We start from the raw sequence: 26,406 nt of genomic DNA, 5'->3' as shown, positions 1-26,406 counted from the left end.
CCACCAGGGCTGCTGCCTTTGGTTTTGTTATGAGGCGTTACTCTTGGCTTCATCTTCAGGCTTTGCTTGATGTTGATAAGGCCAAACTGATGGATGCTCCTTTAGTTAAACATGTTTCTGGTACTGCTGCTGCTGCTGAACTTTAGGTCCCCCCCAGGATAAGGGTTAAGCCTTGCAGGAGATGAAACATAATCTTATTCCTAAGTTTCAGAGGAATTGTCCATCTAAATCTGCTTTTGTTTGTAGGCAGTCTCATCCTCCATCTAAGGGAAAAAATGGTTCTAGATGTGTGCCTCCTGCTAAGTCCGGTCAAACCCCTACCTCCCAGAAACTTGCATTTTAGGATAATCTGGGTTCTGTTCGGCAGTTTGCTTCCCCTTTCCCTCAGCCACGTTCCCTTATTTCTCCATCTTTCTCTATTCCAAATTGGTTGAAAATCGCAACAGACTCTTGGGTTCTTTCCATTATTTGCCATGGATATTTCATGGTTTGGAAATGCCTTCCAGTCTTCTTGGGCATCCGTCCTACTCTGGAACAACTTCCTCTTTTCAAAGAGATGCTGCATTCTCTGTTGATCCAGGGCACCATTCAGGCAGAGCCCCCTGCCCAGGAAGGGAGTTTTTTTTTTTTTTTTTTATTCCAGAATGTTTTTGGTTCCCAGAAAGGAGGGCACTTGGAGACCAATTATGGATCCTTCCCATCTCTACTCATTTCTCAAGATTCCTTCTTTTCTAATATTCTTTTCAGACTCTATTCTCCCTTCTACTACCCTGGGTCTTTCTGGTCTCTCTGGATCTCAGACACCTCGCTTCATATCCCCATCCACTCCCTCTCTCTGGATCTCAGACACCTCGCTTCATATCCCCATCCACTCCCTTTTCAGGAAATGTAAGTTCCTCTGTTTCTTCCTTGCATTTTCAGTTTTCTGCTTTGCCCCTTTGGTTTTCTACTGCCCCAGGGGTATTCACCAAATGTCTCGCTCCTGTCATTGCCTTTTGCAGGATGAGAGGAATTCCGATCTTTCACTATATGGATGATCTGTTCATTCAAGCTTTCACCTCTGTTGCTCTGCTTCATGATCTGCAATTTGCTGTTTTTCTGTCAGTCTGCATTTCACTATAAACCTCTAGAAATCCACACTTTCCTAGGATCATATTTTCCTCAGTTGCAGGTTTCAGACCATCCTCATGATGACTTGTCTGTCTGCCCCCAAGGCCCTGTTTCTTACTGCTTTTTTCAAGTCTCATCTTCCTCTGGCTTCACTGATGGCCTGGGAATTTTTCAAGGTCCGCAGGTTCATGGCCTCCCCCATTCCCATGCTCCCTCTAGCTAAGCTCTACATGAGAAAGCTTCAGTAGTATCTCAACTTAGTGTGGCTCCAACATTGACACTCCCTGGATTTTTCCAGTACCATTCCTTACTTGCTTCAAGCTCGAGCTACAGTGATGGATTTGTCAACTTTCTTTCAACTTGGGGCTTCCTTTCCATGCTCCAGTCCCATCTCAAGGACACTTTAAATATCCCTCTTAGACATTGGTAAGGGGGCCTCCTTCGGTGCTGTCAAGTTTTCAGGGATTCTGGCCTCTTCATCAGAAGTCAGACCATGTCAATATAAGGGCGATGAGGGCTTTGCTTCTAGATTTTCAGTTTTTTCACTCGCATTCCAGGCTTCTCAAAATTTTCACAGACCGTACCACAGTGATGTGGTATATCAACAAGCAAGGGGGGGGGGGGTACAACGTCCTGTCTTCTTTGCAGACTAGCTGTTCAGGTCTGGGATCTAGCTGTCCAGTATCAAGTGACTCTTGGAGCTCTTTACATTCCCTCAGAGCACATTCCAGTAGCCAACTCTTAGCAGATCCAGCACAAAAGCTCACGAATGGATGCTTCACAGAGATGCGTTTCTGGGCATTGTCCATTGGTGGAGTATTCCACAGGTAAATCTTTTTGTCTCTCCTCTAAAGAGAACTTCCTCTGTTGTGTTCCAGAGTCGAAATCCCTCTGGCTTGGAAAGTGAACACTGCCTTTTCCTTGGAAGGGAAGGTTTCTGTGTGCCTTCCCTTCTGTTCCTGTGTTAGCACAAGAGCAGGCAAAACTCTCCCAAAATCTTGCTAGGGGACTCACTTTTGGCCTAGACAACATTGCTTCTCCCTTCTTTCTCACAAGACAAGGGGTCTGTTATCTGTCCTCACTTGTCCACTCTTCAAGTGACACTGGGTGATAGGGTTTTGATCCCTTTTAAGCACTTCTTTTATGAGTACGTGCTTCAGGTCCTGCAGGAGGCCAGGAAATGGTATATGTGAAAATGGATAACATTTTCTGTTTGTTGGCTTTCTTGCCATTAGGCTCCCTTGTCTGTGGAGTTTCTTCTCGTTCTCTTATTTGTATGATCTGCTCCATGTTGGTTTAGTATATTCCTCAGTTAAAACTCACCTGTCATTAATTTCTGCTGGTCTGCCCTTGACTCCTCTTTTGGCCCCTAGATTTGGGGTCAAGCAGTTTCTTAAGGGCATCCCTCATATCAGGCCTCCCAGGAAGTCTGGTTCACCTTCTTGGGATCTCAGTTTTGTGCTTGAAAAATTGACTCAAGCTCCTTCTGAGCCTGCTACTTCAGTTTCCTTAAAACATTCTACTTTGAAGACTGTTCTTTCATTCAGCTCTCACTTCAGCCAAGAGTGTCTTCAGGCTGTCGTGGCTGTTCCTCCTTTCTTAGTTTTCCACAGAGGCAGGGTGTTTCTTCATACTAATCCTTCTTTTATGCCCAAGGTGGTCAATGAGTTGTCCCTTAGTCATTCTTCATCTGCTTTCCTTTCTTCCTAAGAAAGTTCTTTACACTTTGGATTTGCATAGACAGCTCAGATGTTATTGGGATAAAACTAAGTTATTCACAGATCTGAGTAGCTTTTTTTCTTTTCATCCCAGGTCTTTGGTTTGGATATCTCTAAGCAAGCCTTCTCTTTCTGGATTTCGAAGTCCATTTCTTTTTATTATTTTTTATGGTAAGTGTCTCTTCTTATCAGTTAAGGCTCATTCTTCCAGGGCTGTTGCTTCTGCTGATGCTTTTTTCAAGGGACTAAATACCAGTTTCATCCTCAAGGCTGCTATTCGGCCATCTGTTCGTGATTACAGTAAGCATTACAAGTTGGATGTTATTTTCAGGGCCAGAGCTGACTTTATCAGGGCTGTCCTGCATAGGTTTCCAGAAGGCTCTTCTGTGCCGTCCTCCTAGGCTTCCTCTTGAGCTTTTGTACTTGCCCTTAGGTTATGAATACTGCAACAGGGATATGGCAGGACATAGTACATGTAGAATAACAGGTGTGTTGTATCTTTAAGAAGCATTTGCAAGATCTGTGTTTGCATATAAATATCAAGCACGTTTTAGCTTCAGTGCCATTTTGAAGGTGCAGCCAGCATGTTAACATCTATGTGCATGATAGCTAATCTGTTAAGCTAGTTATTTAACCTTGTTTATGATGTGTTTGCATACAATAAAGCTGCTTAAACAAGAACCCAGAATGCTAGCTTGTTTTATCCTGACTTGATGAGGGACAGTACAGTTGTGTAAAATCTTACCATAACAGTAGATGTCCTTCTCTTCACTGTTGCAATATTTGCTCGCTCCCTCCCTCCTGCAGTCTACACTCGAGTCTTTTCTTTCTTGCCTTCTGGCTTAGAGCTTTTATCCTTCTGTATGCACGTTTTTCATTATCCCTAGGGACATTCTGTTCTTCCTGGGGCTTTTCCAGTTTTGTGTGTGTGTCCATACATCACCTTTTATGCCCTACACCTTGCATGGGGAGCATGTGTGGCATGCAACACCTATAAGTACTTAAAGGCTTTGGTATACTGGCCAGATGTTGGGCTATCCGTGGCAGGATATCCCTTAAGTTATGAATACTGCAACCGTGAAAAGAAGAACATCAGTTATGGTAAGATTTTACACAGCTGTGGTTGTACATCAAGGTTGCAACTTGATTTTAATAAGTGTTAGGCAATGCGTTTGGAAACCAGACATTGTTTGAAAGCATGAGTCTGATGTGCAGTTCTAGTCACATGTAAACACATCTAAATACTTGATTACACCAACGTTTTCTCTGAAAACAAGTTTGAGTATGATTGTTAAAACATCTCCAAATTCGTTATCGTAATATAAGTTAATTTTATTAATGAATAGTGTCAATTTCCTTTCTTTCGTGGTGTTTAGATTTCAGTTATAGCATTCTTTACAGTTTTGGAGGCCTTATTGGGGAAGGGCAGTAGAGATTGTTACAGGGTTCAGAGGAGGTTGATGAGGATTGGTAGTCAGGTTTGTAATGAATCAATGTTGGTTGAAATAAATTTCTTTTATGGATGAAGAAATGAATAGTGATGCTATGAAATGGATGAGTAAGGGTAAAATAGAAGTGGTAAATGCTTTAAAGAAAGGGAGACTGATGGAGATTTTTAAGCAGAAAGAATTCCTTCATGGAGAACGTTGTAGAGCCATGGAATGCCTTGTTTAAAATGGTGGTAAAAACTAAGACAGTAATACTTTGGTATAATTGGTAGAAGGTAGTATTAGTAAACAGAGGATGAATGCTAGTTATAAAATAGGATCTGGTAGAAAGACTGATGCTGTCTTTCATTGTTATTGTATGCTATGTTATTACAAGTCTTGATGGAAGTTTTCAGATAAGCAGAATGGCATTTTTGAGCCAAGATTGAAAGAGAATGGGATTGCAGCTTTACCTTAGCCTGATGTCAGAAACTCTGTAGAATCCTTTCTTTTATAGAATATCCTAGAATGAGTGAGCACTTGGCTGTGTCTGTATTGCAGAATAAGTGAGATGCATTTAAGAGATCTTGCAGAATTAAAAAAAAAAAAAAAAAAAAAAAAAACACATGGCTGCTTCTGTGGATTAGTAAGTATATTGAATACGAGGGACTAAGACAAAATCTGTCTGCAAATTGTCATATCTTAATCAGACTAAACAAAATGCTGTAAATAGCACCAAATGATTATGAATTAGTACTTGAAACAAAAAGTCAGGTGTCCTAATAAGAGACTTTGTTAATATCAGTCTGCCTAGTATATGTATGCAGACCTATACATCAAACAAAAATTGTCATGTTTTGTTAAGAATTGTCATCACTGGTGTTACGATTGTGTACATTTAGATGTCTTCTGGCTTACATTATGATCTGTACTGATGGAAAGATTATTTTTGCACAATATGTAATGGCACTTGTAATGACATGCTTTTTGATATTTTGTGTGATTTATTAACTATGTTGTATTGCTTATGGATGTGATTCTGTAGAAGCCTGCCAGCACAGGGCCTCTAGTCCATTGAGACAAATGGAGTCACAAGACTTGAAACTAAATAAGTGTAACATAGATCTTAAGATGTTAATAACAATTGCAATAGCAGCATGTTTTTTGTAAATCTAGAGAGACTTTATAAGGCCTAAGGGAGTGCTGTTTAAGGGCACAGCCTCAGACCGGACTAAAAAAAAATTCTCCACATAAAATTTAAAACTAAAATCTTCTGCTTTATTCTCTTCATAACTTTGACAGAAGAGTTGATGATTTCTTACTGATCTCCTATAACATACAAGTTGAAGGGGGATGGATGACTTCTGGACTGTTGCAGTATCCCAAACAGGAGGGATCTCCTATCCAGGGCAGCCCAACACTCAGCCAGTATACAAAAACCTAATCTTGTATGCACTGTACATCCATTTATATTCCCTGCACAGTCCATAGGGCATGAAAGAGATGTTTGGACACAGCTACTGAAAACTTCTTTGCCACCAGTTCAGATGGCAGTATTGCTAGTTGCTCCATTCTGACCTGGCCTATTCTTTGAAGGCCCATTTTTCTGCCATTTCTGCTTGTCTGCCCTTGAATCCTCATTTGAGGGTCCTGCATACCTTATATTTGCAGACAGCTTGGGTACTCTTTGGATAAAACTAAGACTATTAGTAATTTTGATCAGCGTTTCCCTTCATCCCAGGGTGTTGGGTTTGGCTGTATCTAAGCAAACCATTTTCTCCTGGCTATGTAAGGCAATTTCCTTTTGTTATACTTTTCATAGCAAATATGTCTACTTCTGTTAGAGCTCATTACACTAGGGCTGTTGCCTCTTCTGGTGCCTTCTTCAAGGGATTGGATGCCAATTTCATCCTTGAAGCTACTACTTGGTCTTCAATGCACATCTTTATTAAATACTATAAGTTGGATATGGTTTCTAGGGCCAGAGCAGATTTTGCTGAAGCCATTTTATGTAGGTTTGTTGAGGGCTCATCTCAGCCTTCCACCTCCCATTCTGTTTCTTGAGGTTTTTTCTCACCCTTTTCTTTAGGATACTGCAACTTTGATATAAGACATGGTACAGTTGTGTAAAATCTTACCAACAGTAGATGTCGTTCTCTTTACTGTTGCAGTAGTCACTCCCTGCCTCCCTCCAACCCCCTGCAGTTTGTTCTAGATTTTGTTTTAGGTTCCCTTTCAGCTGAGGGTCCCCTTTTTCTTCTGCATTTTTTTCTTCTGGATGTGTATGGACTCCTTTGTCCTGTGAGGATTGTTCTCTTCTGGGGCAGTTCATTTCTGGGTACTTGCGTCTGTACGTCCCTTTAATGCCCTGCATTCCTTGTGGGGGGTATAAATATGATGTACAGAAAATACAAGATCATTAGTCTTTTGTATACTGGCTGATCATTGGGCTGGCCTGGGTGGAGATCCCTTCTTTGTAAGATACTGCAACAGTGAAGAGAAGGACATCTACTGTTATGGTAAGATTTTTATAAACTGTACTTTCAAGGCAGTCTTTATTGGGCAGGATTTTGGGGCACTGGAGGCCATTTTTTGATGCAGTGTGATGCTTTTAAAGTAGACAAAATATATTCTTTCTGCATTTTTAAATGCATATAAATGCACTTCACTGTATTCAAACTTCTACTCAGGAGCACCAAGCATAGCTTTTCCCCTCCTTTTCATTGTTTGCATCTTGCCCCCATATTCATTCATTTAAAGTAGACTCTTATGTAAGAAATATCCTTAGTGATGATCGGCTGTATTTCAGCTTACCCAGGTGTGCATATTTTGCACCTTGCCTAGAGGAAAACGCCTTACCCAGGTTCTTTAAAATAAAATAGTCTAAAAAAAATTGGATGTTTTCTCTATTGCAAATGAAACATTCTAAAAAGACCTGGCCATTAAATAACATGCATGAATTTCATTTTCCAGTTTAAACGCTAGCATGGATCCATTAATGGGACAAAGTATTTGGGTATACAGTCTGATGCCTCTGTTTACAGTATTGCACTTTATAACACAAACATTCAGATGTAAGGATAAGTGAAAAGCCAGAGTCTCTTCCCTCTGATCCTCCTGAGCAAGATGCAGCCTCCTCATACTGAGCCCTCACTGTCTGAAATATTCTGCCCACCTTCCTTGGTATTACTGCTGTTACTAGTCCAATATAGCCTTGGCTAAAATAATGGATCTGAAGTGGTTAACTTAATTTGGTCTACAACCTGTGGGATATGGATCCGATCTCGGATCAGAGCCGGCAACTCTTACAAAGCTTAGATCCGAGCTCCTAGCCCCTCCCCTTACCCATAATCCCCTACCAACCCTGACTGACCTCAGATCTAGTTTGCTGCACTTCTGGTCAGCAGCTAGGTTTTGAGCTCCTGGTTCTTAGGGTCTTCGTAGAGTTTGTGAGAAATTTAAATTTTTTTTTCTATACTTTTCAGTGTACAAGTATGTTGTGGTTAGGTTTCCCTTTGGTTAAATCCTTGTAGTTAAATCTTTTTAGTTAAATCTTTTTAGTTAAATTTACCCTCCCTCCCCTTTGCTGGTAAGTAGTTCTGTGTGTGGCGTGTTTTGGGCCTAACGAGTGTGTTTTATTTAGAATGTTTCAGGCCCCGAAACCAATCTTTTCTAAGTGCACTGACTGTGGCCATAAGCTCTCCCTGGCGGATGGCCACACTCGGTGCGTCCAGTGCCTTGGGGTTGAACACCTTTCCTCTGGATGCACTATCTGTGCGGTGTTCAACCCCAGGGCACTGAAGGACCGGAGGTCTAAGCTGATCCTGGCGGGACTTTTGCCCCCTCGGATTCGGCTTCGGCCTCCGGTGCTTCTGTGGCCTCCTCCCAGGCTTCAGTTGCGGCCACTCCTGCCTCCCTCCCCCGAGCCGGGACTATCTCCCGCTTCGGTGCTGGATGAGAGGGAGGCCAGGAAAGAAAAACGTAGGGAGAAGCACCACAAGCGGTGGGTGGAGGCCTCCGCTTCAGCCCCCCCCCCCCGGCTAAGCGGGCTACTCTCTCCACGGCTTCCAGGTCTCCTTCTCAGCTCCGGTCTCCATGCTTCTCACCGGGACCCGAGGAGGAGGAGACCCAATCTCCGTCAAGGTCATCGAGGTAGCACTCCCGGCCAGCCTCGGTGGCCTCGTCGAGATCAACGAGTAGCCTTTCTGAAGCTGATTTGGACCGGGTGATGCGAAGGTTCATCCAGGCCGAAATGCAGATGGGAGTGCTCCTGCCTCCTCCCCCTCCCCCTCCGGGGGAGAGCTCAACACCCTTCTTTGCCCCGATAGCTCCTTCTCCGACCCGCTTCCTGGGTTCGGAGTGCTCTGAGCCGGGCAGCGTTGGAGCCGGGGGTGGGTCGGCGCCGACAGTTTCTGGTACTTCGGCTCCGACTCTTCCTACGAGTTTACTGGATCTGTCCTTGTTGGATCCGAGCTCTCGGAGCCGTGCTCTGAGCTTCGGATCCGAGGGTTTAGTGTGCCATCGGCTCCGTTGAGGTCGGAGCACACTGGCCTTTCGGATCCGATGGTCTCGGTGCCGGCTCCGATCCATCCGTTGGGTCCGAGTGAGGGTCGGCTCTTGGATCCCAGAGAGTGGCTCTCCCTTGGCCTTCGAGGTGGTGGAGAGGGCTCTATTGAGTGCATCCAGGCCCCCGCTCCCTGCTACAGTTCCATCCCACACTCCCTCTCGTTTGGGTAGGTCTTCCGTCGCCTGGCCACAGGGACAGCCTACTTTGACGTCTCGGGTCATTCCCCTAGAACAAGACGTTGCTGGTGAGTCGTCCTCGGACAGACCCCCGAGGATATTCCTCACAAGCGGAAGTGTAAGAGGAGGCACGTGGACTCCCCCCGAGTCTTTGACAGAAGACACGGATTTGGATGAGGGAGAAGGCTCCCCAAGGTCACCCCCCCAAGGATGTCTCTTTCGGAGACATCATGGAAATGCTTAGGATAAGGGGGGGGGTCTGCCCCCAAGGCTTCCTCGGACGAATCCGTGTTCCTGGAGGTGTTTGAAGCAGGCTCATCTACCTCTTGGGTGTCCCCTCCGGCCGACCCCTTAGTGGACCTTATCACCACTAGGGTGCGGAAGGAGCCGGACACTGTGGAGCCAGTCCCCAAACATCCTGACAAGATCCTGAGCCCCCTGCAGAGAAATCCCATTGGAGCAAGGGACCCCCCCGTAGATGCCATGTTGGTGGCGGCAGCCACCAAGAGGGAGTTAGCCCAAGAGAGTCCCTCTGTCCATCCCATGAGCAAGGAGTCTTGCTCTATGAACTGTCTCGGGAAGCGGGTCTTTAGTTCAGCGACCTTCACTGTAAGGTCCCTGAACTACATGGCACATGTGATTCGGCTGCAGCGAGACCTTATTAAAGAATACGCTGCATCTCCCCCGGAGTCCATGTTGGGCGAGGACAAACAGTTGTACTCAACTCGCATGGCCACTCATAGGTTCATAGGTAAGTACTAGGCTATCTGCCCAAGGGCATTTATAAGCCTAGCCAGAATGTTTTGGCTTTCACCACCCCCTTAGATTAGTTCCCTGTGCCTCTGTCCAGCAGAGCCATCAGTTCCCTGCGCCACTGTCCAGCAGAGCCAGTGCAGTGATCCCCAGGGTAAATTTTCTGTTTCCCATCCACTCTTCTGGGCTTCTCCAACCCCAGTATTAGGCTCCAAAAAAAAATAATTGGGAAGAAGAGAGTGTCCTTCAGTGTTCACAGTGCCTCTCAAACCACAATTACAGCCAAATAAGACAGGAAACGACAAACCAGTAAAAAGTCCACACAAAAATGCCACAATACCCACCTGGACACTTCACAGCAGTTTAATTAATCCAATGGATCAAAATTTAAAAATAATACAAACAGCAAAAAAATCATAAAAACAACTTTCAAAATTAAGTGCTTTCGTCCCATATGCAAGGGACTTCTAAGGAAAAGTTAAACTTTCATGACTCCACTCATTTTATATATCCCTCTTCCATGCCATGTGATCCTCAGGAGTACAGTCAATTAACAAGTCTTTTAAAACTTATATTTATAATTAAATTATTAACTGTACTCCTAAGTGTGTCTCTGAGTGTTGAGACATCATGGTAGAAGACTTAGGATCCGAGTGGGATGGCTCCGTCACAACTGCCGAGGCAGAAAATGCCCTCTTCGCAGCCTCAAAAGCAGAGTGGCCTGGAAAAGGAGAGGACATCAAATCGGGGAAGAACAGTACCCCCCCCCCCACTCTGAGGGTAAAACTCCCGAGGTGGAAGCCAGAGCATAGCTGTCCAGTGCCAAGACTCCAAGGTGCAGAGACGGCTCAAAAAGTTTTGGAGACTAGTAGAGCACCTTGGATCTGACAGACAGACTTCAGCTTCAGGAGCTCTCTTGATCGATGGGACCACAGTTCTCAGGGAAAACTTTGGATCTGAGGATATGGTAATCCTCGGATCTGAACCAGACGGATTTAGATGGCTTGGATCCACACTCTCTCAAGCAGCAGGAGGAGTCAGCAGAGGAATCTGTAAGGAAGAGTTGTAGATAAACAAACCTCCTGACCTAGAGGAGTAGTAGCTGATGGAAAACCAATCTGGCTCTACGCCAAGATAATCTTCCTCGCCACTCTCTCCACATCTTTTTCTGTAAGGCTCCTGGTAGAACGAGTGGAGTGTACAGATGGGGACCTTGGCTGTTCCAGAAAGGGAGAAGGTACTCTTATCAGGGACCAGATCCAGTGAAGGAGAGTACCTTGTTCTGGAAAGTAGCTTTATAACAGTTTGGCCGTCAGATTTAGATTGTCGGATCTTGTCAGATCCAATGCAATGTCAGATCGGAGACTTTTTTCGTGGTAAGATCTGAAGGAACAGTTGGATCCTGTAATTTTGACTTTTTCTGATCCGGGGTTGAGGCAAGTTCCTTAGCAGACTGCTTCCTTGATGAATCCGAAGCGGAGGAGGTGGAAGATTTTTTAGATTTAAAGGATGAACCCTCTGATACAGCCTCTCCAAAAGGAGGAGGAGGAGGTTTACTCTTCCACTCCACTAATGTGCGGGAGTTGAAGCCATGGCATATGGAGCAGTCTTCCTGTAAATGCAGGGGGCCTAGGCAATCAACACAGAATGTGTGGGCATTGAAAAGCGGCAATTTATGCCCACACTTTAGAACACTTCTTAAACCTTTCTGGTTTATCTGCCATCACAATCCACACAAAAAGAAGTTTGAAAATAGAAAAGTTTTTTTTATTATTATTAAATGTATAGAAAAATGAGCTGACAGAAATTACTTACATTGGTAAAAATGAAAAAAACATTTTTTAAGAGAAATACCAAAAAAAATCACTTATCTTAAGAAAGCAGGAGAGATGGTAGACAGGGGTTCCACTTGTGTCCCTCTTGGACAGAGCAATAGCTACTGATCGTGGAAACAAGGGCAGAACTCGGCTAGGCTTGTAACGGCCCTAGGGCTATTAGTCTAGTAACTTCCTATGATGCTATGAGCACGTCTTTTGCTTGAAGAGGCAAACGAGATCTGAGGCAACCGGGGTTTGTGCATTGTGGGCAAGGGAGAAGTGAGTTTTTGGTTGCCACAAGCCCCAGGAATGGCTGAGTTGAATACGAGGGATCAGATCCGAACCCATCAGATGAGGACAGAATGAAAATTGACAACAGATTGTACGTTCAATATTCTACATACTCTGATTTGTTCATTTGTTGTACAGGGTTTACTGATTTCAAATTTCTGTTTGAGATCTTTTTAAGTTGAAATTAGACATCTGTAACCAAATAGTATGTATTTATACATACTTTTTTATGTATCAATTATTTATTCCACCTCATGCTTATCCTTAAATTTCTAACATTTAAGTTTTCTACAATGTTGTGATTTTACTAATGTCTTTGAAGTCATTTTGTTTTTACATTTCTCCCAGAGCCTCTGCTGAAAAGCAGCTATAACCAGTCAGACTTTACCATTAAAAAATGAACAACAAAATGAGCTATGTCTTACATTAATTTGTATTGATTAGTTCATACCCATTAATTTGTTTACATAAAATCTTTCTGTTATTTCCAAAATGTATCAGTACATTTTAAAAATATTACAACTGTAAGACTTGCAGCGAACTATTTCCTTTAGGAAGTAAAACTACCTTGACAGTTGTTCTTCGACAGCTAACTTCACAAGGTCTCAGATGTGAAAGAGCTCCCCCTCCCCAATTACTGTATTTCTGAATACTTTTTCCTCCTTCTCTTCTACACTTTATGCATACAAGGTTTTCCTTTACTGTTAACCACTTTTACAAATATACAAGTCAGACACAAGTTTTGTGAGAAAATACCATGGAATCTTTAGATGATTTGAGTCTCCTCAGTCCTGGCTCTAAGCATGATACAAAAATCAGTGTGCTAATGCAACATATACAAGTTAGTGGAGATCCACCAATATTTTAAATGATCAAGTGTAAAGTTAAATCTCGATCTGAGCAGTTTCTGTGCACTGATTGGTTAGATAATGAAAAGAAAACTTTTTGAAACACTGTAGCTATAGTGCTTGTAGACAAAAAAAGGATTCTTGTGTTCTCTTTAGGGAGTGTAGACAAAAAAAGGATTCTTGTGTTCTCTTTAGGGAGTGTAGACAAAAAAAGGATTGTTGTGTTCTCTTAGGTCTATATCCAACACCTCTATGCGGATTTTATCCCATGCTACAGAGGGAGCCGCTAGAGCCAGCGGAGCAGGCCTAGTTATGAGGCGCCAGGCCTGGCTCCGACATTGTGATTTTGCGGAACCCTTCAAGGCACCCTTTGCAAATGCCCCCTTCGATGGTTCTGCCCTATTTGGCAAGACAGTTTGCGAGACTTTGGTCCAGATCGAAAAGGATGGGAAGACGTCTGCTGTCGGAGTCTGCTTCTCTGCTCCCCAGAGGTCCTTCTCCAAGAACCAAAAGGGACAGAAGAAGATGTGGTTCCGAAAGTCGCAACAGTCCCAGTCCGCTCCGGGCTCCCAGTCCTTCCGCGGCAGAGAAGGACAGGGTGGACGCCACCCTGGAGGCAGAGGGGGCCCGAAGAACTTTGGGTCCAGGGAAACCTTCTCTGATCGGCCCACGCAGCAGCCCTGAGGGGTTGCCCGACTGCTCCACTCTGGAGGCAGTCGGGGGGGCATTTCTCGAGGCACCTGGCAGCTTGGGAGTCCATTACAGAAGACCGCTGGGTGCTTCGTATCATATCCAGAGGATACAAAATTCCCTTTTCTTACATTCCCTACACCCCCCAACACCTCCCCGATGTTCCACCCAGCCAGAGGGAGGCAGCAGCTGCAGAAATTCGTCCGCTTTTAGAAAGGAGCTATCCAGTGCGTCCCCCCAGGCCAGTCCGGATCGGGTTACTACTCCAGGTTCTTTTTGGTGCCAAAAAAGACGGGGGACCTAAGGCCCATCCTCTATCTTTCCCTACTAAACCTGTCAGTAACCAAAGAAAAGTTCCGGATGGTCACTCTTCAATCTATTCTCCCCCTCCTGCGGGAGAACGACTGGATGTGCTCGATAGACCTCAAGGATGCGTACTACCACATATTGATAGACTAACGATCCAGGAGGTTTCTCCGCTTCCGGCTGGGAGCCAGTCATTACCAATTCAGGGTCCTCCCCTTTGGTCTCACCTCAGTCCCCAGGGTGTTCACCAAAGTATTAGCAGTGATAGTGGCCCACCTGAGACTCCAGGGAATGCAGGTTTTTCCATACCTGGACTACTGGCTCCTCACCGCCCCGACAAGGCATCTACTGTGCTTAGCCAGGGACTACTTCCTCAACCTTGCTCCACAACTAGGGATCACTATAAACTCGGACAAGTCCTCTCTTACCCCGACTCGGGTGATAATTTTATCGGGGCCAGACTGGACACCCACAGACAGCTAGTCTTCCTAACTCCCGGTTGCACACACTGAGGGCACATGTGCAGGCCATCTTCCAATCTTCAAGACCTCCGGCTGGATTGGTCCTGAGGGCCCTAGGCTCCATGGTAGCCGCAATCAATCTTCTTCCCATGGCGCGTCTGAACATGAGGATATTACAGTGGACTCTACAAGTTCAATGGTCCCTTCATCAGTACCCCTTGAATCACCCCGTTCCCCTCAGCAGGGCCTGCAAGAGGGCTCTTGTTTGGTGGCTTCAATCACCGGACCTCCAGGCGGGACACCCCTTTGCCATGGCCCCTCCTCTCGCCACAGTGACCACGGACTCCTCTCGTCTTGGGTGGGGGGGCATTATTCGGGCAGGAGGGTCCATAGCACGTGGAAAGATTTAGAGACCTTATTGCACATAAATGTTCTAGAGATGAGGGCAGTGCTGTTGTCGTTGCAAGCACTTGAGAGCCTTCTACCTGCAGGAACAATTGCGATCCAGTCCGACAGTATGTCTGTGGTATGGTATATCAACAAACAAGGGGGAACCAGGTCTTACCCACTCTGTCAAGAAGCCATGAGAGTGTGAGAATGGGCGATCTCCACCAACCGCTTTCTCATTGCAATGCACATTCCGGGACGGACCAACATCCTGGCGGACAGACTGAGTCGCACCATCCTTTCGCCTTATGAGTGGTCCCTCAATCCCCAAGTAGCGAGTCAAATTTTTGCCATCTAGGGGCAGCCCTGTTGCAATCTCTTCGCATCACTCTCAAACAGGAAATGCAACAATTACTTCGCTCTCATTCCCCCTGCCGGGGAAGCCCCGAGGGACGCTTTGGTGCATGCTTGGCCACCCGGTCTTCTCTATGCCCACCCTCCTCTTCCCCTGATGCTGAAACTCATTCAGAAAGCCAGTCAGTTGGGGGGCAAGATGATCCTCATTGCCCCATTCTGGCCTTGCCAAGCTTTGTTCCCTTACCTCTGGTCTCATCGAGTGAATCCGCCCTGGATTCTAGATCCCCTCCCGGATCTGATTTCCCACCCCCTGGGGCTCCCAGTCCCTGACCTGGTCAACCTCAAGCTTACGGCTTGGCTGCCTCAGTTCCACTCGTAGCTAGGACTCCTGGTATCTCATCTCCGGTTAAAACTATCCTAGTAGCAGCGCACAAGCCCTCTACTAGGAAGGTCTACGGTAGTAAATGGAAGCGTTTCTCTATCTGGGCAGAATGCCATAATTTGGATCCCTTTACAGCCCCCTTGTCTGCGGTGCTGGATTTTCTTTCAGGACTTTTTAATGAGGGAGCTAGCTGTTCTACGGTGAAGGTGCAATTAGCAGCTATCTCTCATTATCACGTAGGTAGTGAAATGGGGCCTTTGATTACTACAAAATTGTGCAAAACATTTCTAAAGGGCACTTTTCTACTTAGATCTCCAGTAAAGGAACCAGTTCCTCCATGGGATTTGACCTTGGTATTACAAGCCTTGACGGCTCCGCCCTTCGAACCGGCGGCGTCTGTAGACTTCAAATAATTGTCGTGGAAAACAGCCTTCCTAGTGGCTATTACTTCAGCTAGGAGGGTATCTGAATTGCACGCTCTTTCTGTCAAACCCCCATACTTAGCCTTTCACAAGGATAGGGTTTACCTCAGGACCAATTCCTCATTCCTTCTGAAGGTAGTTTCTGAGACGAATATTAACCAATCTATCAATTTGCCGGTCTTCTTTCCTAACTACCAGAACAAGGGGGGAGTACAAATTGCATTCTTTGGAAATGCATAGACAACTTAGGTTTTACATTCATAGGACATCTGGTCATGGACAATCCGACCAGTTGTTCGTCTCCTTTGCCAAATTTAATCTAGGTAAACCAGTTTCGAAAGTTACCTTATCAAAATGGATTTCACAGTGTATCATCACGTCTTATCAAAATTCCGGCAGGCCCGCACCTCAGGGAGTTCGTGCCCACTCAACTCGGTCCATGGCTACATCAGCCGCCTTCAAATCCAGAGTTTCCTTGGATGATATCTGTTAAGCAGCCACTTGGGCCTCATCTCATACCTTTATCAATCATTGTAAGCTGGACATTATCTCCAGAGGGAGAACTTCTTTTGGCTCCGCAGTGCTCCGGAATATCCTTCCATGAAGGCCACCCAAGGTTTAGGTAGCTGGGGACTCTGTCCCACAGGTTGCAGACCAAATGAAGTTAACCACTTCAGATTAAGAAGTTATGTACTCACCATAACGATCCATCTGAGTGGGTAAACTTCATTTGTCTGCAACCGTCCCCCCCCCCCCTCCATCCCCCTGACCTTCAGAGGTGTTTTATGTTCTATTGTGGTGTACCTTTCGGAGAAGGTAGTTACTTACCTGCTATTGTGGTTCCGGGCAAACTTGATCTGAGGTCAGTCAGAGTTGTCGGGGGATTGTGGGTAAGGGGAGGAGCTAGGAGCTTGGATCTAAGCTTTGTAAAAGTTGCTAGCTCTGATCAGCGATCGGATCCGTATCCCACAGGTTGCAGACAAATGAAGTTTACCCACTCAGATGGAACGTTATGGTGAGTACATAACTTCTTATTTTGGCTACTGATTTCTACAGTACTAAAGTAGAATCAAATTAAGAATAATTGATATACTTGTGTATTAACTGAACAACCACGTTGCTGTGCTATACTGCTGTATTGATACTACCTTTGATATGATACCTTTCTTGCACGTTAAATATCATACTGAACCACTAGTGTCCCTGACTAAATCTTCAGTCTTGTGGCATCAAAAAACGTCAGAGACTAATTTGATGTAATTGATTTTTTGGCAAAAGATTATCAGTATAAAATGATTCATGCAGTTTTGTCTTTGAAGTATGAAAGAAGTGTGTTAACAAGCAGCAATATTAAGTATCTTTTGGAGAGCCTATGGTATTTATTGTGTGATTCTTGTTTAAAAAAAAGTGTTTTGTTAGAACAGTGTGTCACAAAACTTTAGTAATAAATTGTGATTACTAAAAAAGGACAAAAATGAATATACTTAAGTTGATCTGAAAAAATAAGGAATTGTTTACTAGACTCTGTGGCACTGATGTTTTGACACTGTGCGGTGGACAGCTGTGTTGCAGTTAGTGCTCTGTGTGTTGGTGGCTTCACACCTAAGGAGGGATGAGAACAAGCAGCTGACACTGGCTCACTTGTCCTGGGTGAGGGTGGGAGGTGGTTGTTGGTGTCTGCTACAGGAGGCACCACTGGGCTAAGGTCTGGTAGTACAGCTCCTGCATTATTGGAGACTTGAGGCACGCTGCCACTGCAGAGTGCACAGTGCCTTGGGAAGTGCAGGTGTGCAGAAGCAAACTACCATACTACTCCAGTATAGCAGGCATTGCACCATGCTTTCCAGCTAGTGAAAGAAATTAGGAATATTCAGACAGCCTCAGCTGGAATGTAGGTCCCAACTCTCTCTTCTCGCTCTCCTGCCAATGTCTTGAGATGTTGGTGAATGACCTGCTAGTGGACAGGGATTTCATGGTGGTAGTGATAGGGACTGTAAAAAGGCTGTGTTTTATATATTTATGGTTGGTTCAGAGATGTTGCATAACTTTGAATTTTGTTCACTAATGGAGTGCTTAATCTGTCTTTCAGATGTTACGGGCCCCATGCCAGATTCTTACAGTCCTCAGTATGTGGAGGCTGCCTGGTACCCCTGGTGGGAAAAACAGGGCTTCTTCAAACCGGAGTATGGGGTGAGACTGCTTGCTACTGCTTCTCTTGTTTATTTTATTTTTTGTTAGACTAGATTATGTATGTAAGCATAATGGGGAAGATACTTAAGCGCTAGAAAGTAAGCTTGTAGCTCATGAATGTTTACCTCCTTTTCATAATGGTTGGAAGCAGTTGCATTGTACTCAGTAGCTCTGTGGCAAAAATTGACTGCAGTGAATGTGGGCAGTGTGGCATCCAGTAAACCTTTCTTTCTTTCTGTAGCATTATATTTTGATTCTCTATGCTGTCTGAAATAAATTTTCAAGCAGGCAACTGTCCTGTCCCCCATATTCTGTTCACTTCATCCTTCTAGCGTACCTTAATTTTAAGCTGGTATAGCGTTTCTTCTTCAAACTCAGTCATGTTTGTTGTCTTTTACTAATCATAGCTAATGCTCGCTTCTGAGTTTGTCCCTTTAAGCAGAGCAAACAGCAACTGTGGAGAAATAGTCTGGCACAGTCCTTGCTTGTTCCTTTGGAACAGGTCAAAACATCTGGCTGTCACTGTTTTTAAATGTATTTTTGGTTTTCAGAGCTTTTGTCCATTTCTGTTTCTCATCTGACCCTTTTGATACCCCATGCCACTTTCTTTCCACATCTACCCATGGGAAGTCCTCCGTTTTTTTTTTTTTTTTCCCAGGGGAACTTCATCTTTCCTTGCCCTTTGTCACTTTGAAACCAGCAGTGGAGAATGTGTTAAAAGGTTGGTGAACTGATTCTCATAGCCAGTGCAGGATGTTCATCTCACATTGCTGCAGTCCTTACACTTGGGTAGTCCGCTGTCCTCAGTCGGCCCGAATATCAAAGTATAAGGCTGACGTCGGTCAAGGCGCATTAGACTGACATCAGGACGTCAGGGTACAAATGCGCATGACCGACGTCATATCCTCAGTCTTTTTTGCCGCATGGTCCGATGCAGAAGCAGCATTGCAAGTGCCGGTTGGCGTTCTGAAATTTTTCGATTTCGGAGTTTCAGACCGAGTCAAAGTTGGCTAAGTACCCCGTTGGGGAATATTTTAGTTTTTTCTTGCCTCAGTGGTTTACCGGATGTCAGAAAAAGTGAATAATTGTATTTCTTGTGGGAAACAGATACCGCATAGAGACTATCATACTTTGTGTATTCCTTGTTTAGGGCCTGAGCACGACGTTGTTGGGTGTCGCTGTTGTGCTAGATTCAATAAGCGCACTATAAAGAGAAGGTTAGATTGTGCCAGGTTAGTCTTGAAGCGGTGCAATTATAAAATGCCGCCGGATGCTCAGGCGCCGCTTCTTCGAAGCGCAAGGACAAAGCAGTTAAGCCTAGGCTAGAAGAACCGTCCGTGCGGACGCCGGTTCTTTAGAGGTGTCGGTGGAGCCGGTGGTTCCACCGGAGGTTTCTTTGGGATCCCAGGGAGAGACTTTGTTATTGCAGGATGTGGCCTCTCAGGAGGCAGGTCAGGCTGAAGGGGCTTCTCAGGTTACTATACTCCCTCCCTTCCTAGGGTGGTTAGGCCCTCTCCTTCTGTTTCCAAGGCTTCTCCCAGAGGCAGGCCAGGTTTAGCTTCGTTGGTGTCACCCTAGTTCTTCAGGAACTGTGCCCAAGAAGCATATGCTTAAAATGGCAGAAGATTTGATTACTTTGATTAGGGTTCTTTGCCCCCTCCTGATAAGAGACCTAGGGTGGAGCCTGAGCTAGGGAGTTTTGAGCAGGCTTTGGATGTTTCAGAGTCTTCGGCTGAAGACTTGCAGGAGTATTCTCCTTATTCTGATTCTGATGTGGATGATTCTACTCCTTCTGCTTCTCCTCCTGATGATTTTTCTTTTTCAGAAACTCTTCATTCCATGAGGGAGCATTTTAAGTGGGAAGGTCAGGACTTCTCTGATTCCAGGAAAAGGCTTAGGGAATTTTTGTTTTTACCCCAGCATAGGCCTTTGGCTATACCTCCTGTTTTGGATGTGGTGGAAGATGTTTTTACGGAGGCTTCTCTTAATCCTGATTCTTTGCCTCCTGCTCCTGTTAAACCGGATAGGTATTACAGGGTGCCTGAAGCTCATAAGTATCTTTTTAAGAGTCCTAGGGCAGACCCAGAAACTGTTAGTCAGGGGCCTAAAGGTGTTAAGGCTTCTGTTGTCAAGAATCCGGTTCCTACAGATAAAGAGAAAGTTTATACTTCTTCCACTCTAGCTATGAGGGCTTTGAATTGCCAGTTCCACATGTTGAAATACCAAAACTATCTCCTTTCACAATTGAAGTCTAAGGTTGATGCTCTGGCGGAAGGTATTGATTGTAAAGAGTTACAAGATTTAGTACATGTTTCTGAACAGGTGGGTAAGCATTCTCTGCAATGTGGTTTTGATGCTGTACAGGCCTCGTCTAGGGTGGCTGCCACTGGGTCAGTTCTTCGCAGGCACGCCTGGCTGAGGGATCAGAATTTATCTGACCATGTTAAAACAAGGATTTTAGATGCTCCTTTACAATCTGATGTGTTGTTTGGTTCTCCTGTTGAGGCAGTTTTAAAGAAAATGGAAGACAAGGCTAAGTCTATGCAGACTGTTAAAGATTTTTGCAGGTTCAGCCTCCAAAGTTTAGTAGAAATTGGCCTACTAAGGGGTGGACGTATCCTTCTTATGATTCCCAGTCTAGGGGTAGATCTAGACGTGGTAGGGGCAGAGCTCAGGGCTCTTTCAGGCCTAGAACAGGAGTTCTCTTGCACAGTCTTCGGTGAGGGCAGGGGTCAGTCATTTCGTAAACAGACCCAATGACCTACCTTTTCAGCTGCCAGAGCCTTCTCGTCTGGCAGCACCTTTGGGAGGAAGGTTGGCACTTTTCAAAGAAAATTGGAGTTTAATTACCCAAGACAGATGGGTATTGGATATCATACACCAAGGTTACAGGTTTTATTTCCATACCTTGCCTCCTTTCAAAGGCATGCCAGACGTTCCTCCTCAACAAAGAATAGAGGCTCACAAGCAAATTTCTCTGTTACTCCAAATAGGGGCCATTCAGCCGGTCCCTATGCCAGAAGTGGGCCTAGGATTTTATTCTCGCCTGTTCCTAGTACCAAAGAAAGGGAACACGTGGAGGCCAATTTTGGACTTATCTATCCTCAACACTTATCTGGACATTCCCAAGTTCAAAATGTTGACGTTACAGCAGCTTTTACCTCTGCTGGTCAAAGATCATTGGATGGTAACTTTGGATCTCAAGGAGGCTTATCTTCATGTTCCTATCAGACTGAGTTGCAGGAAGTATCTGCGTTTTCGAGCTGGGACTTCTCATTATCAGTTCTCTGCATTGCCCTTTGGCTTATCTACTGCCCAGAGTGTTCACGAAAGTTCTGGCTCCAGTGATAGCTTTCCTCAGGTTAAAAGGAATACAGATCTATCCTTATTTGGACGATTGCCTGATTCTGGCTCAAGGAAGGGACGAGCTTCTTCATCATTTGGATTATGTGATAGCAGTGCTAAGATGCCTGGGGTATTCTGTGAACGAAATAAAGTCCAGTCTAGTACCCTCTCAGGACATGTGCTTTCTGGGTGTGAGACTGAATACAGCATCCCAGATGGCCTTTTTGACCCCGGACAAACAAAAGAATCTTTCCCTTTACTTTCATCAGTTGTCTCATCAGTCCAGGCTGACTGCAAGGGCAGTCCTTCAAGCCTTGGGGTTCATGGCATCTTGTATTCTGGTGCTTCCCAATGCCAAACTGCATATGAGGAAGCTACAATGGTATCTCAAAATTGTATGGACACAGCACTGCCAGGATTTGGACACTGTCATTCAAATAATACCTTGCATTCAAAAGGAATTGTTGTGGTGGGCTCAGGAATGTCACCTAAACAAGGGACTCTCTGTGACCCGGCCAGAGGCGAGTCAGATTCTAACGACAGATGCCTCAGACAAAGCTTGGGGAGCTCATCTGAATGGAAAGTGGATACAAGACAAGTGGCCTGCCAGACTACAACATCTACATATCAACTTGAAAGAGATGTTAGCAGTCCAGTTTGCATTAATAGCTTTCAAGGATTTACTTCTTCCAGGGCAGGTGTTGATTCTAACAGACAACACAACTGTCATGTGGTACATCAACAAGCAAGGCGGAACACATTCTTATCCTCTATGCAGGCAAGCAATGATTTTGTGGGAGACTGCTCTCAGTTTACAGCTAAATCTTCAGGCAAGGTTTCTGCCGGAGCACAGAACTCCTTAGCAGATGTGTTGAGCAGACAAATTATGGATCCCCACGAGTGGAAATTGGATCCTCATGTATTTCAGAAATTGACAGTGTCATGGGGAACTCCAGACATAGATCTGTTCGCTTCTCCACTAAACCACCAGCTGCCAAAGTTTTGCACAAAAAGGTTTCATCCCACAGCTTGGAAAGTGGATGCTCTTTCTTTCAATTGGAGCAATCTTCATGTGTATGCCTTTCCGCCTCTGCCTCTCCTCCCAAAGGTACTACTAAAGGCCAGACAAGACAAGCCAAGGATGATTTTGATAGCTCCAGATTGGCCTCGACAGCATTGGTACCCATTACTGAGAAGCCTGGTACGGAAGCCTCCATGGCCTTTGCCTTCGATTCCACACCTGTTGTCTCAGGAGGACAGTCATTTGCTCAATGTCAAGCTTCACTCTCTGCACCTAACAGCCTGGCATATTCTGTTTTGAACCATAGTGGGCCTCCACTTCCACAGCAAGTTTTAAATGTTATTTTGGAAGCTAGAAGGCCTAGTACAAGAAAAGTGTACGCAGATAAATGGAAGAGATTTTTATTTTGGAGTGCAGCAAAGGATTTTGATGTTTCTGAGCCTAATTTAAGTGTGGCTCTTCAATATCTTACTGAGTTACTGGACAAAGGTTTGTCCTTCTCTTCTGTTAAGGTTCATGCTGCAGCAATTTCCGCTCACTATGATTGTGACCCACCATTGTTTTCTCATCCTTTGTTCAAGCAATTTCTTAGAGGGGCAAAGAATATAAGACCCCCACGAAGAGCTCCTACTCCTGCTTGGGATCTCAATTTTGTGTTGGAGAAACTCACTCTACAACCTTTTGAGCCTGCAGCTACTACTGAATTAAAGTTTTTATCATGGAAGACTGCTTTTTTGTTGGCTATTACCTCTGCAAGAAGGGTTTCTGAGTTGCAGGCCCTTATGGCGGTTGAGCCTTTCTTAATTTTCCATAAGGATAGGGTATCTTTACGTACTAATCCTTCCTTTATGCCTGAAGTGGTTTCTAGTGTGGCTTTAAACCAAACTATTCATTTGCCTACTTTTTATGCAAATCCCCAAAGTAAAGGGGAAAGATTTTGCACACTTTAGATGTACACAGGCAGTTGCGATATTATTTGGACAGAACTAAAGGGTTCAGGCAGTCTCAGCAGTTATTTGTTTCTTTTTCTTTGAGTTCTCAGGGCAAGCCTGTGTCAAAACAAACTATTTCTAAGTGGATTGGGTTTTGCATTGCTTTCTGTTATTCCCATCATGGCAAGGAGATTCCAGCTGGGATTAGGCCTCATTCCACTAGGGCTACTGCCACTTGACAGCTTTTTGAGGGGTGGCAACTAAGGATATTTTGGAGGCAGCTACTTGGAGTTCAGTGCATACTTTCTCTAGGCATTATCACCTACCACTTTACTCTAAATCCAGGGCTGGTTTTGCCACTGCTGTTTTGCAGGGCATTTTGGCAGCTCCTGCTTCCTTATAGTTTGGCCATCCTCCCTTACCTCTGCTTTGGGATTCTACCCAAGTGTAAGGACTGCAGCAATGTGAGATGAAGAACATAGTACAGTTTTGTACCTACCATAAATGTAGATGTTCAAGATCCACATTGCTACAGTCCAATTACCCTCCCTCCTTCCCCTCTGTAGTTAGAGGCGGTTGTGTGGGTTGGGTTGTAAATATTGTGTATATTGTATATATTGTACATATTATTAGTGCAAGGGTGGTTGGTTGGTTGTTTGCTGTCTTTTGGTTTTGACCTTTCTTTTTAGGGTCTTCTGACATCTGGGGCAAGAAAAGACTGAGGATATGACGTCGGTCATGCGCATTTGTACCCTGACGTCCTGATGTCAGTCTAATGCGCCTTGACCGACGTCAGCCTTATACTTTGATATTCGGGCCGACCGAGGACAGCGGACTACCCAAGTGTAAGGACTGCAGCAATGTGGATCTTCGAACATCTACATTTATGGTAGGTACAAAACTGTACTTTTCTGCTTCCTTGTGATACTGCTGCAGGAGAGCCTGCATGCTGGGCCCATGGGTTCATGTTTCCATACACCCAGCCTGGCTGCACAGCATATGTAACACTAGTTAGACCAAAATCATGAAGTCAGTCCATAAACCAGTATCTGTCCTCCAGCAAGTGGAACCTGTATGCACCATGACACTACTGCCTCACTCTCCATGGGATGGGCAAGCTGATGTTTTCTGACTTCTAGGTTTGCTTGGCCAGCTCCTTTAGAACCCTGCCTATTGGTCAAACCCTTGTCACTGGATCTGCAGTCAGACCTGTGGAGCTGGAACACCTGACTGCTGCCTGAACTTTCAACTGAAGTGTCGCACTTTTTGGTGCTTTGTCTTGGATAATAGCTGTGATTGAATAAATTTCCCATTGTGTTCCCTCGATAAGCTGGAATAATTTAAATTGTAGTATTTTAACTACTTTCCTGTATTTTGTGGGTGCTAAACAGATGTAACTTGGGAATGATTTTGCATTTGTGCCGTTCTCATTAAGTCTCTAATGAATGATGATCTAAATCTATTTAAAGGTTTGTTTATTAACTTGAAGTATTTCCGTAAATTGGGAAGTAAGTCTGAAATGGGAATATCATCTTGGATGTTGTGCAGCATTTGTAGTCTACATGCAGTCACATGGTTTAATTTTTAATAAATTTAAGTTCTGAATTGGGGTCCCAGATGGCTGCTGAGAGTCTGTACCTGTGCATCTCCCTGCCTCCCCCAATGGGAAAAAAAGTAACTTGCTTACAAAATACACTTCTATATTTTTCTCTTCCAGCGCTATATATTTCTTTTAATAGCAACAGGGTACTTGTGTTCGGAAGAGTAGCAGTCTTTTGTTTGGATTTGTGTTGCACGGTATTCCTGGCCACATAAGATATTGCTCATACCACTGTTCTAGTAACAATTAGTAGTTGTATAAAAAACAGCGAAAGCAAAACCACTGCACCAGATCAAGTACAATCCTAACTCCACAAAAATATTACAGTGAATTCAGACGGGCAAAGATCCAGAACAGCATAAACACAAAAAAAAAAAAGTAGTGTAAGCGCTTTTGTGTAGTTCCACTATACTTCATCAGATATAAATAAATTCTCAAACAACTCTCCTTTTAAAACACACCCTATCCAATCACATCCTGTAGTCATTGTTAATTATTCGAATTAGAGAAAGCAGAGTGAGTTGAAGCCATCAATTCAAACTTACACACACACTGTCATTTCACATAAAACTTTAGGCATCGGTCACGATCAATATAAAGCAGTAGACTATGATCTACACTTATAAAAATTCAGCACATTACAAAACTTAAACAATTAAGTATATAGCAGCATATATTTAAATGCAACATACAGTTACTTAATGCAAACTTTAAAACTTCACCAGTTACACAACTTCATTACACATCAGTTACATAACTTCATTACACATCCTTTCAATATGCATGTCCAAAATTCATCATAAACCTAGACTCTCAGTATGTTAACTTCATATATTTGCCATTTCCCCTTTTAAATCTTTCTGAATGACTGAGTTAATTCATTTGTAACAATTGAATACATTCACAAGTCTCCCAGATCGCATTACTATATACTGTACAAGTTCCGATGAATATAACATCATCGTACATCAACTGGCCAAGGCATTTGACACAATACCCCATTCGGGTATTGTTGACAAACTCAAGAGGTTAGGTACAAACCCATATGTCACCCAGTGAATAGCCAACTGGCTCACAGACAGGACCCCGGAAGTTAGAATTGGGGAGTCCACCTCTACAAAGAGGCCAGTCACAAGTGGAGTCCCTCGGGAGATCAGTTCTTGGAACGCTCCTTTTTGGCATTTACTTCTCTGAAGTCATGGCCAATGTCAGTGGTCTCTGGATGACTAAATTTGCAGATGTTTGCAAATTAGGAGCTGTCATTGAATCTCACACTGACACAAATGTTCTCCAGGAGGGGCTGTCACAGACAAACAACTGGTGTCAGAGTCATGGACTAAAACTAAATGCCAAGAAATGCATATTGTATCCTTTTGGGAAGTCATCTATCTCTGGCAACCATCATATTGACAACACACCCCTTAGAGTTGACCCAGTAGTCAGGGAATTAGGGACACACACAGATAGATAGTAATCTAGCCTTTGATCATAACTTGTCTGCAGTGGTGAGGAAATCATGCTGTGTTGCTTAACTTATAAACAATGGTATGGCATCTAAGTCCAAGGAAGTCATTGTTTCACTGTATTCAGTACTCATTAGACCATC

The 26,406-nt window shown here is 44.3% G+C and overlaps 1 protein-coding gene across 2 annotated transcripts in view; it reads left to right on the top strand.

Annotated features, from left to right (window-relative positions):
• Positions 1–26,406, top strand: part of VARS1 (valyl-tRNA synthetase 1) — a 623,655-nt gene that overhangs the window by 170,991 nt on the left and 426,258 nt on the right. For both annotated transcript variants that reach the window (XM_044083285.1, XM_044083286.1), the window contains one exon: positions 17,802–17,902. In XM_044083285.1, the coding sequence (XP_043939220.1) occupies positions 17,802–17,902 (101 nt within the window). The remainder of the gene's footprint in view (positions 1–17,801; positions 17,903–26,406) is intronic.

Source organism: Protopterus annectens, chromosome 9.part0 (assembly GCF_019279795.1).
Source record: "Protopterus annectens isolate FY-2018-M chromosome 9.part0, PAN1.0, whole genome shotgun sequence".
Taxonomy (NCBI): Eukaryota; Metazoa; Chordata; order Ceratodontiformes; family Protopteridae; genus Protopterus; species Protopterus annectens.
The sequence above is the reverse complement of the archived record's forward strand: the minus strand, read 5'-3'. Positions and strand labels throughout refer to the sequence as shown.